A 12,473-nucleotide genomic window follows, 5' to 3' on the forward strand; every position below is an offset into this window, starting at 1 on the left:
AACACCACTTGAACATATACTTGTGTGTGTAGCTACAAATGCCCATACAAGATAAGTCATTGCGAAACATTCTGACTCATAAAAAGCAATGTTTTTCTCATTGTTATTTCATCATCAACTTAAACGTGACCTTATTTATAAAATTTATACAGTGGAAACTCACTAAACCGGACATGGTCCGGACTGGGCAAAATTTCCGGTTTAGTGAGGATTCCGGTTTAGTGAGGATTTGATGTACGGAGTAAGTTTACTCAAAATTTAAACTGAGTAAACCTTTAAAGGGAAGTTGAAAACTGTAATTAAATGAAAACACATAATTTAACGTAATTAACACGTAATTTAATGCTTGTTAAGTATGTTTTATAGTTTAATTAATGCACCGCTCTAATTTGATTCAATCATAGAAGTCTTTAGATAAAACAACCATCCAAAATGATCACTTAATAACCGTTTCTAGTTCTTTATTTTCTGCAACAAACAAATTAATGGTTCAATTATTTTTCTTTTCTCAAGTTTGATTATCGTTTGATTATCGCGCAGCAGTCAATCCACAGCGCAATCATCATTATCGATTATCAAGTTAACACAACATCACAGGTGCAATATTTAACAACGCACCAGCTGTCAAAACAAAGTGACACGCGATTCGCGAATTCCTAATACACAACATCATTTTGACATGTTTGAACAAATATATGTCCAGTTTTGTGAGCTAAAATTACATTGACAACAAACAAATTTTCTCGATTTTTTTGTCCGGTATTCCGGGGTTCCGGTTTTGTAGGGATTTTTTTTACATTGAAAATAGAAGGGGAAAACCGGGACTCTGAAAAAAGTCCGGTATTCCGGGGATTCCGGTTTTGTGGAGATCCGGTTTAGTGAGTTTCCACTGTATAAAGATCTTATGCACAAGACCTATTTAGTGACATGAACTTTTACATTGTACAATTGTACACATACAATGGTGATATAAATACAATTATAATAATATTATTAGTTTTCTTTAGATTTATCAAATAGGTCACTTCTACCAATGATCTAGCATGTAATAACTATGATATGCTGCAGTTTAACAATGTCAGAAAATGCCTGAATATCCAATATTTACGCAGTCCTAGATTTTCTGGCATTGTTAACCTGCAGAGATTCATAGTTGTTATGCAATATCGCTAGAAGAAGTGACCTGTTTGATAAATCTGATGGAAAAAATAAATATTTTAGGTTAAATGTCACTTAATTTTTACAGGTCATATGACACCAAAGCAGGAGTTCATTCCAACCAAACTACTGTGGCTTGATAAAGATAATGTTGCAATACCTTGTTTCATAATCTTTGTTAAGCAAATAGATGATTTAACTAAAATACAAAGTATTTTAATTAGTTTAATTCTTTCAGCTCAAGGAAATCCACTATTAGTTGAGACCAGCTACCGTGCCATGAGCCGGACCATTTCCAAGGGAGATAACTGTTTTCCCAGGCTCCTAGATCTGGTTGGAAGGGAGATAATCAAACGACACATTCCACTAGACACAGCATTGCCTCTTCACCTGAAAGGTCTTTTTTGTTTTTAGCTTGTTTGTTTTCGAAGAACAAAACCAGTGTATTTTAGTAGCCTTGCTTTTGTTGCCAGTGACATATCGCCCTAAAACAGTAACCTTGGCCACAACTTATAAACCATTCAAGACATTCAGATGAAACTTGGTACACATGTTGCAAGTGAAAATTTGCACATGTACAGCAAGGTCCATGACTCTAGCTTTAATAATTATTGAGTCCCTTGTTTTAATAAAAAAAACAGGAGCATTAGCAGCTCTCTGGATTTTATGAGGTATTTAAGGTGGTTTGCAAGGTTGTTATGCACCAGTCAATTGGTCCAGCCAAGCCCGGGCAAAATATCCGCCCAGCGGGGACAAACTGCTGGTAAAACCCTCGCTAAATGCCCCCGTACCCTAGGGACCCTAGATAAGGCCAATTTCCCGCTTTGTTTGACGTGAAGACAAAACCACCGCATTCACCCGGCACTGCAGGGCCACCTAGAAGGTAAAAACACGGCCCATTTCCCCGGCTATCCTCGATATACCCCTGGACCTGGGGGGCCGCGGTTACAATTGACTGGTGCATTATGGTTGTATATGTGACTTTAAAGATTTAGCGCACTGAAAGTTATTAGGTGATGGCCTAATAAGTACTTCACATTCATACAGAAGATGGGGAGGGGTGTTCGCAGTATTTTGTGAAAACAACCTGTACCCTTGGAATTGGAAATTATTTTTATCATTTTTCGTGAAATTGGGAATTTTTCTTAAATAATTACAAAAGTTGAAAATACTCAAATACTCTTTTTAATCATTTATATGTGGGCTTTTTTACTATTACAACAATAAACTAGAGTTTTCAAACAGAACTTATTTAATTGAAAAGAGCTTTCCAGAGCATTTTTTTACACATTTGGGAAAAACATCAATACCTAAAACAAATATTACATGTACGGTATAAACATTTATACCGTACTTCTATAATGATGATGATATTGATCTCGGTGTGTGGTGGTTGTAAGATATATATATATGATTGATCTCTGTTTAAACAAAGCTTAAGTGGCAGAAATTTCCCACCTGGATTAAGTGGCCACCTGTCTAGAGCAGCCACTTTGACCTTTTTCCAAAGGTGGCCTTTTAATACAGGTTTGACTGTAATACAAATAACATTTACCTTTATAGATGTTTTAAAAGTTTTCATTGTGTTGTTTAATATAATGTTTGTTTTATAAAGATTAAATAATAACTTCTTTTTTAAATTAGCAAATATCAGCTTTAATATTGGAAAAAGACAACAACAAAAACTTGAAGTATGTAAGCTTTGAAATTGTTGTTTTACCATTTTTCAGAAAAGATTACTGGAAGAACATATGGCTGGCTGTTTTTTCAATTCCCAAATAAATGCTTTGAAATTATTACTTTTATAATTTTTCATTCTTCTTTCTGTTTCAGACATGTTGCAGAATGCTGGCTGCTGTAGCATATGTCAGAGTCCTGTGTTTGAAGTTCACGAGGCAGAGATTGTTCCTGTCACCTTTAACCCCTACAGCTTCACTGTCCCACTCCTAAAACAAGTCTGCTCTCAACATGTTGTTTAGGCCACATAGTCCACAGTTGTTAGGCGTTTTGGAATTTTAGAGCATTTTGTTCATGTGGTGTTAGTTTGTTCTTATTTCTTTTAGCTCGATTGTGACTACAGCTGATTTTTTAAAGAATCACTCTCGAGTCCGTTTCCTGGGTAAAAACCAGTACTGTGTCCATTTTGAAAGGCCTTGGGAAAGTACCCCTGGTGGGGATCGAATCTACAACCTCTTGGGTGAGAGGTGGACACCTATACTATTAGACCACTCTCTCCCTTATGTGGTGATGCTAATGTAAAAAGGCCATATCATTGAAATAATTCAAAAAAGTATGACATTAAAATATAGAATATTTTGGAACCATCTGCCTTTAACCACTATGATTATCTTAATTATTTGGCATATAAGCTGAACTAGTATTGATTTTTTTGTTGTTCTTCTTACTTGCATGTGAAAGAATTATTTTAGAAGCTATTCTCTTCAAATCAAATTTATATCAAAATCGGCCCCGATTATTGTTGGACAGGATTATATTTTAGTGGATGCTCTGACATGCCTTGGGGTTGATTTACTGCATTTTGTTACCATGACAAAGTGGATGCACACACAGCGTGGTCAGCCTACATTTAATCGAGATCCACTCCTACTTTTTTTCTCTGCGTGTGTTACATTTTAGATGTCAATCATCATTGCCACACAACCATTCTTTGGTGCTTAATTTTTCATTTTAACTTTTTAGCCCAACAGGTGGGAGCAGGTCTTAAGAAGAAAAATCAAAATCTTGTGTTTTACATCATGTTTCCTATCTACCAGCACAATCACATTCATGAATTATTTATCATTCTTGCACAGGAGAACGGCATTTCCAGTGATTTTACCTGTGCTGAAGATTTTTGTCTGGATCTGTTATTCCCTGTTAAGCCATACCCCATACCAGTTTAGTCATCCACAGCATCGTGCCTCTTCTTATTTCCTTTACTGTACGTTTTACGAGTATAAGTGGCAATCCTTGAAAGAGGCTATAATATGCACGTGCCATCGGGTCAGTTTTTTCAGTCTGACCAGTAACACATGACAGATATTATCAAGACTGAGCTGATTATGTAAAACATGCTTGCACTACTGTAAAAATAGATATTACTTGGGTGCACATATTTATACCGTAACTGTTTGATGTCTGAGAAAGAACTTTTTGTTTTGTTTTTATTATTTTTGCATTTTATTTATAGAAAAGTAACCGTCTTCTGAAGTTACCTTTTAATTGTAGCCTTTTAAAATGAGAATGCATTATTTTTATCACAACTTACAAATATTCCTAGTTCATTATCATTTTACATACAGTTTCCATTTTAAATTCAGGACAGAAAAGGGACCAGATTTTTTGTTAAACTGCATTGTTTTCTCTTGCATTAAAACATGCCTTATCTACCTGTATGTGTTATGAAGTGTCACTTTTATGGATTTATCACCAGGATTTTATGTATGTTGGATTTATATTTTTATTTATGAACGTGTGTTAACAAACATGACATTATTTTTTGTTTGGAGACTATTAATTAATTGCTAGATTTTCATCCCTGCCTCTTTCTTCCTCCCCTTAAAATTTATTGACTCAAATAAAAATGTTGAACTAGGATCTGTTCTGTCCGGGAACGGCGTTTGTTACGATGGTGTTTGTCTAGAAACACATGTATATGGTCCCTTATGCCATAAGAAAGAGCATGAACACATATTTAATGGCGAGGCAGTCATCTAGGAATGTAACCTCGCCCCCATATAAAAAGAATGGATGAAAATCTTGCAATCAATTTATCAGTTGTAATTTAAGAAGTAAATATAATAGTAACTGCACCACTACCCGAGTTAGTGAAATAATATACGAGCATGGAGCGACAGTTGTATCATTTTAAACACGAGGGTAGTGGGTGTTGTATGTGTTTTGTACCACATTGTCAAGGGCAGCGTTCAATACGTAGTGTGCGTATAAGTGAATTTTGTTGTAATCTATTCACATGCTACTAATTGCTGCTGATATAAGAAGTAATTAATGAACGCGAAAAAAAGATAGCAGTTTTCCAATTTGGTACAAATTTCAAAAAGGGAATGTATTGAAATGTGTTTCCGTAGAGAATTTGTGTAAAAAATATTTTGTATGGTTATCATTTCAATGAAATCTTTATGACTACATCATAACATGTACTTACATTGTAGATGGTGTGATCATTGTAGATTCCTTCGCAACATTCTACTCTAGCACACTAAATGTCAACTATAGAAGATAAACTTAATGTCATCTGTAGAAGAAACACCTTATGTATTTAATATAAGTTATACTTAATGTCAACTATAAAGAAGTTAGTTCCAACTGTATAAATTAATATAACATCTCTCTAGTAGATCAAACATAGTTTAGTCCACAGAGTGTTAATTTGGTATTTTCAGTTGCCGTAATATTTCATCATAGAAGTTAAGAACATGTATTTAACTGTTTAACTGTTTTTATGACTATGTGATCCAGAATTCTAGTCATATATTGGTGCCTTTGATATCCATAAATGTTTTATATTGATATTTCATATTTAATTATTTATTGTAATCTCATTTTAAGTTGTACATGTATGCAAAACAAAATGTAGCTGCAGTGAATTTTGTAAAATTGCTTCTTCATTATTTCAAAACACTGTACTGTGTTTTATGTCATTATTTTTACTTTTGTCAAATGTGCTTTTGCCATTGTTGAGCTCGTACACAAATATGTATGGAATAGAAAGAAAATATATCAATGCTGTGTTGGTCTTTTATTTTTCATTTTTTAACTTGTCTGTTTTCGCAAATTGAAATGGTATGGCCAAAGGTTTAGTGATATCAGCAGGGGGCATTTAGTCTTGTGCCGTAACTGATAACCAACTGAAGAAGAATGCCCAAGATCCTGTCTGGATGCAGGAACGGTAATTTTCAGACTATTTTTATTAAGTCAAGGGCCATAACTCTTGTTAGATTAACTGAAATACCACTCAAATTGCAGATACACAATTTCCAATGCTGACCAACATGCCTATGATCTTTCCCTGTCCAAGTATAGTATTAATGCATTACTTTTGGAGCTGCATGGGACACAACAAATTTCAGGGACCAAGCAATGTGACGGACACATAGGCATTAGTAAACCTACCTATGGATATAATAAGGACTGAGTCATGTGACTGGCAAGTCCCATAACTATGACTAAAATGTATCTCCAGTTATACCGATTGCATAACTATCGAGTAAAAATTAATGAGAACAAGCATACATTTGCCCTGCACATAACTGCACGAGTTCTCTGAAAAATTAATGAGCGTAAGCATGCGTTTGCCATGCATGTTACTGTGAAGGTTGTCTAGAAAGTTAGCAAAACATTGACATAAAAATAAATGTTGAAAATGTAAATTGTGCAAATTAAGTTCAATGCAAACTGAATCAATAGTAGAAAATTGGTGTATTTTATAAAACGCTGCCAATTAATATTCTGGTATCCATGACAACACATATGTATATATGTCATGTGTACTCGGATCAAAGATATATACCTATCAACTATTTTAGTGCCAAATTAACTCATTAATTTATTGTGTGGAATCTTTAAGAAATCTAGATGTTTAATTTGATTAAATATGCCATCAATCATATTTATTTTTTTCCTAAAAAAACACACAGCTAAATAGTGTGTCACTGTGATAAACATCCCCTACATAACCAAAAAGAAATATCAGCCCATTCCATCACAGCAATGCCACTTTACTACATGCATAAACAGCTGAGTAATAACATCATTTTCTGAGCCATTTTAATACTAATGAATTAAAGATATTTTAATTGTTGAAATTCATCCAATGAACTTTATGGGGAAAGTTCACTAAAATTTATAGTCTTAACAAGGGTACAAGGACGCGAATGTCAGAAACCCAGTATGCCCCGGCATTTGGTTTACAGGAGCAGCAGTCTTAAAGAAAAAACTCTTCTCATCTTTGTAGCCGATCAGATCAAAGTCATGCCTCGTATTTTTGCCCTTTTCCTTGTCAGATTTAAACTTCTTTTTTGACCTATCAGTTCTGTTGTCATCAGCCTCTCGTTTGGTCTTTGTGTCACCTTTTTCCTCACTACCTCCACATTCAAGTAAGTCTTTCTTTGCATCACTGACTTCATCAACACTTTTAGTAACTTCATTTACCTTTTTAACTTCTTCGATATCTTGTAATTCAGTTTCTTCACTATTTTCACCTTTTTCATCTGTAACTTGATTTTCTGGCCCAAGGTCAGCAGAGGGTAAGTTGATAGTCCGTACATCAAAATTTCTCAACAAACACTCCATGGTCTTGAGGTCATGAAATCCTAGCTGAGTCAATGTTTCACAAGTTTTCTGCACTTGTTCAATGCATGGCGAGAATGAGCACACCCTTCCCCCTGAAATGCATGGAAAATAAGGTAATATTTATTTAAAGTCAACAAAGACAATCTACAATACAAATAAGCTCTGTATAACAGATTAGTTCAGAAGAGAATTTTTTTTTATTATAAGAATCCTAGCCGATGAGGCATAAGTACTGGGGGCAAAAGGGGTTCGTTCATCAAGAATACTAGAAGCAATTACGAAGAGTGATTTTCAACAGTGCAGTTCTAGCATTGAAATTCAATGTTGAAATTCTCATTTGAAGGAAATTTCTTCTAGATGTAACTATCTCCGGAGCAGTAAAAACTGCTCCTAAAATTCAAGATGAAACTATCTCCAGAGCAGTACAAATTGCTCCCAGGATTCAAGATGAAACTATTCTCGGAGCAGTATAAATTGCTCCCAGGATTCAAGATGAAACTATCTCCGCAGCACTGAGCAGTACAAATTGCTCCTAAAATTCAAGATGAAACTATCTCCAGAGCAGTACAAAGTGCTCTCAGGATTCAAGATGAAACTATCTCCCCAGCAGTACAAATTGCTCCCAGGATTCAAGATGAAACTATTCTCGGAGCAGTACAAATTGCTCCCAGGATTCAAGATGAAACTATCTCCGCAGCAGTACAATTGCTCCCAGGATTCAAGATGAAACTATTCTCGGAGCAGAACAAATTGCTCCCAGGATTCAAGACGAAACTATCTCCGCAGCAGTACAAATTACTCCCAGGGTTCAAAATGAAACCTCTCGGGGGCAGTACAAATTGCTCCAAAGATTCAAGATGAAACAATCTCCAGAGCATAACAAACTGCTCCTAGGACACAAGATGAAACCATCTCGGGAGAAGTGCCAATTGCTCCCAAGATTCAAGATGAAACTATCTCTGGAGTAGTTCAAAATGTTTCTAGAATTAAAGATGAAATGGCCTCCCCAGCTTTATAATTTGACCAAATATACTTCAAATGTGCTACATGTATGTTGGAGCACAAAAGCCTTTCCTACCAAATAAACTTTAAATTAATCAGACTGTGTCACCAGTCATAAAAGCAAAACAGTAAACTCAAACACTTTATTATACCAAAGATGGCATGAGAAAACTTAAATGCCTTGTTGTACTTCTACTCTTATAGTCAGAGTATGCATTAAACAATTTCCATCAAAACAACAGCAACTTGAATACACACTGGCTATAGAATATGCATACCTGATAACTTCAGAGCTTTTTTTGCACTTGGGATCGCCAGCCAAGGTTTTGGAAGGTCCAAAAACACTGCGTCTGCCACATGGTCCAACTGAAACCCTGCTTCACATACATCCCTGTGGGTCACTGTTACATACTCAGAGACTCCTGAAATGTTTGGTAAAGTTAAAAAAACAAAGAGACAATAATATCAAATACATGTTTTGTTTACTTGTGATTTAGTTTTGTAATAACAGTTTACCGTATTTTCTCGACTATAAGGCGATTCGCTTATAAGACGGCCCCCTAACTTTGCCCATGAAATCTGGTGCTTTTTGTTTCGACTCGCTTATAAGACGGGGTCAATTTTTAAGCAAATCTAAAATGCTAAAATTCTTCCTAATGTGTAAAAATGTTCAAGCTCAACGGACAATTATCGACTTTCGCGGTAACTGTTTTTGTTTTCCTCAAAGAAAATGGCAGTCAACTGTGAGCTCTCTATTTGGAGGTAGGTTAAAAATGAGTACATAAGTTTGCAGGACAGGTCGTTACTTATCGGAATTGTAATAATTAATCAATAACAACATATGTTTGTTTTAGTTTTTTTATTGAAGACACCAATGAAGTTCTTCGGCAAAATAAATGGCTTTAATAACATAACTGCGAAAAGCCGCGGCATAAATAGGTGTTTGTTTAGCAATAATGCTTCAGGCAATATTGTCCCTTGATTGGCGACGAACATAAAGGATTCATATTCGCATTGTCATTTGTTTGCTTAATCAAATTGACAGTTAGGTACCTACATCATATTAAGATTCCAATTTATTGATTTGATATATCTGTCAAACTAATTATACTGACACGCGCCATGAGAAAAAATGCAGATATAACGGTACACTGTGTGACGTCAGAGCACGCGCGGTGAAGATATTTCGTGTTGTTGTTTACTTAATTGCCCCATACTTGTATCAGCAGACGATATACTGGGTAGACGAATACCCTATGTAAAATTTTACTGATTTTGACTTGAATCTTTTTTTAATATTTTATCGACTCCCTTATAAGACGGGTCCCCTTCTTTGGGGGTAAAAATCGGGACCCAATTTACCCGTCTTATAGTCGAGAAAATACGGTAGCAAGATTAACAGACTGGACTTTTGAAGTTAGACAAATTTTGTGAACACAGCTGATGATATGCAAATTATTTATTTTTAAATTTTCTAAGCAAGACTCAAATGAGTAATTTTTTTGAACCAGATAAATTATTTATATATATATATATTAATACAATATTTCATTAGATGATAATCCCAGTGTTAAGGCCACAACAAATTAATCTTTTGTTCTGCAGATTATTGTGAGAAAACAATTAAGCGAGCAAACAAAAACAACAACAAAAAAACTTCTTTTTAATCTGAAAAAATAGGTGCTGTAGATCCAATGAACAAATGATCAATTTCTTGTGGCCTAAAAGAGTATGTATACATAAATTTTCTATATCTTTCACTTTACAAACCATGAGTTTTGAATTCCTCTTCTGCTATCTTTGCTCTTTGGTCATGAAACTCAAAGGTGTGGAGGTGGCCAGTAGGGGCAATTGTCCGGATGATGGCATGAGAGAGAGATCCACTACCTGTACCTGCAAATACATGTATGAGATAAATCATACTGATGAACAAGAAGCTATTCCATTGCAAGAGGATATAAGCAGCTTAGATATAAGAGATGAATGGTTGAATGGATGAATAAATGAATTTTCTTTGTCTCAAATTACAAAAAGCTATAGCCTACATGTAATTAAATCCTTACCAGTTGTTAAATATATGTTTAGCTTTACTACATGTATCAGAAACAATGGACAATATAGGTTGTGACTAAACCTTGGAAAACTTCACGTTAAAAGCACATCTTATTGAGTCGTCCAAATTACAGGCTTTCAAGTGACCAATAACAAAAAAGTAGGGATTAAAGTAGGAGGATTTTTTTTTAAAGTAGGAAAAAATAGTCATTTACGGTAGTTGTGTCTGCAGATGATTGTAAACAAAAGGGGGCCAATTATTGGAGTGAGGGAAAAGATTATTGTCTGAGGGTGTCATTAAATTAGGAGTTTGGAAATAAAGTAAAAGTTGTCAGTCAACCATAACGATCTGAAGCAGCAAAGCTTTTAATTGTCACTGTTGATTCTGAGAGTTTTGATCAGGATCTTTGCGGTGGGAATGAAAGCATGTTGGTACAATAAATGCATGTCAGTAATAAGCCTAGGCTAGGCACTTTGGGCCCAACAAGCCATAAAGGCCTTTACATTTTCTTATTACACCAAAATATTGATTTCTTGATAAGATGGCCCCATGTGCATATTTTGCAATTTCCTTGACCTGGTACTTCAGGAAATATGCACCAGTCAATTGTAACCCCCCCTCCCCTCCCAGGTCTGGGGGTATACCGGGGATAGCCGGGGAAATGGGCCGTGTTTTTACCTTCCAGGTAGCCCCGCAGTGCGGTGGTTTTGTCTTCCTGCCAAATATAGACTTAGTGGAGAATGGGCCTTAACTAGAGTCCCTTGGGTGTGGGGCATTTGGCAGGGGGTTGAAGAGCAGTCCCTCCCCGCAGGTCGGGGACTTTGCCGAAAGTCAAAGTCCCCACTATTCCCCAGACCTGGGGTAGCGATTTTAATGAGGAAATATAATTTTGTTAGTTTTAAAAAACAGAAGCCTGGACTTTGACATTACCTGACTCAACAACAACAGAGCCCGGTTTGAGATCCAGTTGCATTGTAATGAGGCTGATGTCTGTCGAATATAAAATCTGAGTTCTGTGTGGTAGATTACAGGTCCAAAACTCCGGTGTAGGGTGGAGAATATATAAATATCCATTTTTCAACTGAATCTTGCTACCGTACTGAACCCCGATCAAATCTGCGTGTTTCAGAGCGCCATATCTTGTTTGAAAAACGATTCCTTTGTTCACAACAAAAGTGTGCATATTATCAAAGCCGAGATATAACATGACAGTGTCTCCGGCCTCCACATTTTTCTTGTAATTGGCGAAACTCATTTTTGCACGTTTTTGTCTTGTGAAAACCGGAAGTTTGTTACATGCGACAAGGGAAGTAACTCAGACAGTGGTCACAAATTGGGTTAAATCATACTAACTAATATGGCACCTCAGTTAATCTAATTTCATATTTTTAAAAAACGGTCACAAGCCCCAAAATACACGCTATCTCTTTAAATCCTACAGATTATAATTTCATGCTTACATTGCATGTGTTGATCTAGGATTAAGCGTTATTTAAAGGGGGCGCAATTTTGACAGTGATTTGGATATTTTGTTGTATTATCCTTCAGTTTATGCGTTATTTTTGCAGAAAGCGATACGAAAATGCTAAAGTTATTGATACAATGTTCTGGGAGTTCCATTTATTAATAATTGCAAACAATTAAATGTAACTGAAAATCATCACATTGTGATTACGCAAGAAAAGCTATATACACTTTAAAGCTGCACTCACACAGACTGATTGTTTTGACAACCTTTTTTTGTCTTGGAATGAACCAATTTTTACGTAAATATCTGCAAACCAGTGATATAAGACTGCTGACAAAAGATCAGATCGCAGGTTTTCATATTTCCTCTCGACAAATAATGTTTTATGGCTAAAAGCGTTACTAACGGTTTAAGAAAAATACATAAAACAACATTTTTTTAACTTAAATATGAAAATCTGCGATCTAATTTTTAGTCAGC

General features: G+C 35.5%; 2 protein-coding genes across 2 annotated transcripts in view; one reads left to right on the forward strand and one right to left on the reverse strand.

Annotated features, from left to right (window-relative positions):
* Positions 1-6,634, forward strand: part of LOC128208906 (leucine-rich repeat-containing protein 58-like) — a 40,244-nt gene extending 33,610 nt beyond the window's left edge. Inside the window, exons 12-13 of the mRNA XM_052912603.1 lie at positions 1,397-1,555; positions 2,992-6,634. Coding sequence (XP_052768563.1) covers positions 1,397-1,555; positions 2,992-3,137 — 305 coding nt within the window. The 3' untranslated portion in view covers positions 3,138-6,634. The remainder of the gene's footprint in view (positions 1-1,396; positions 1,556-2,991) is intronic.
* A 139-nt stretch (positions 6,635-6,773) lies between these two features.
* LOC128208907 (tRNA (adenine(58)-N(1))-methyltransferase catalytic subunit TRMT61A-like) lies at positions 6,774-11,811 on the reverse strand. Its single transcript, XM_052912605.1, has 4 exons — positions 11,456-11,811; positions 10,243-10,365; positions 8,751-8,894; positions 6,774-7,562 (listed from the first exon to the last, which is right to left on the reverse strand). Exons 1-4 carry the CDS (start codon positions 11,778-11,780, stop codon positions 7,030-7,032), a joined length of 1,125 nt encoding a protein of 374 aa, XP_052768565.1. The 5' UTR covers positions 11,781-11,811; the 3' UTR covers positions 6,774-7,029.
* Between the last annotated feature and the right edge of the window lie 662 nt (positions 11,812-12,473).

This window comes from Mya arenaria, chromosome 11, assembly GCF_026914265.1.
Source record: "Mya arenaria isolate MELC-2E11 chromosome 11, ASM2691426v1".
Lineage (NCBI taxonomy): Eukaryota > Metazoa > Mollusca > Bivalvia > Myida > Myidae > Mya > Mya arenaria.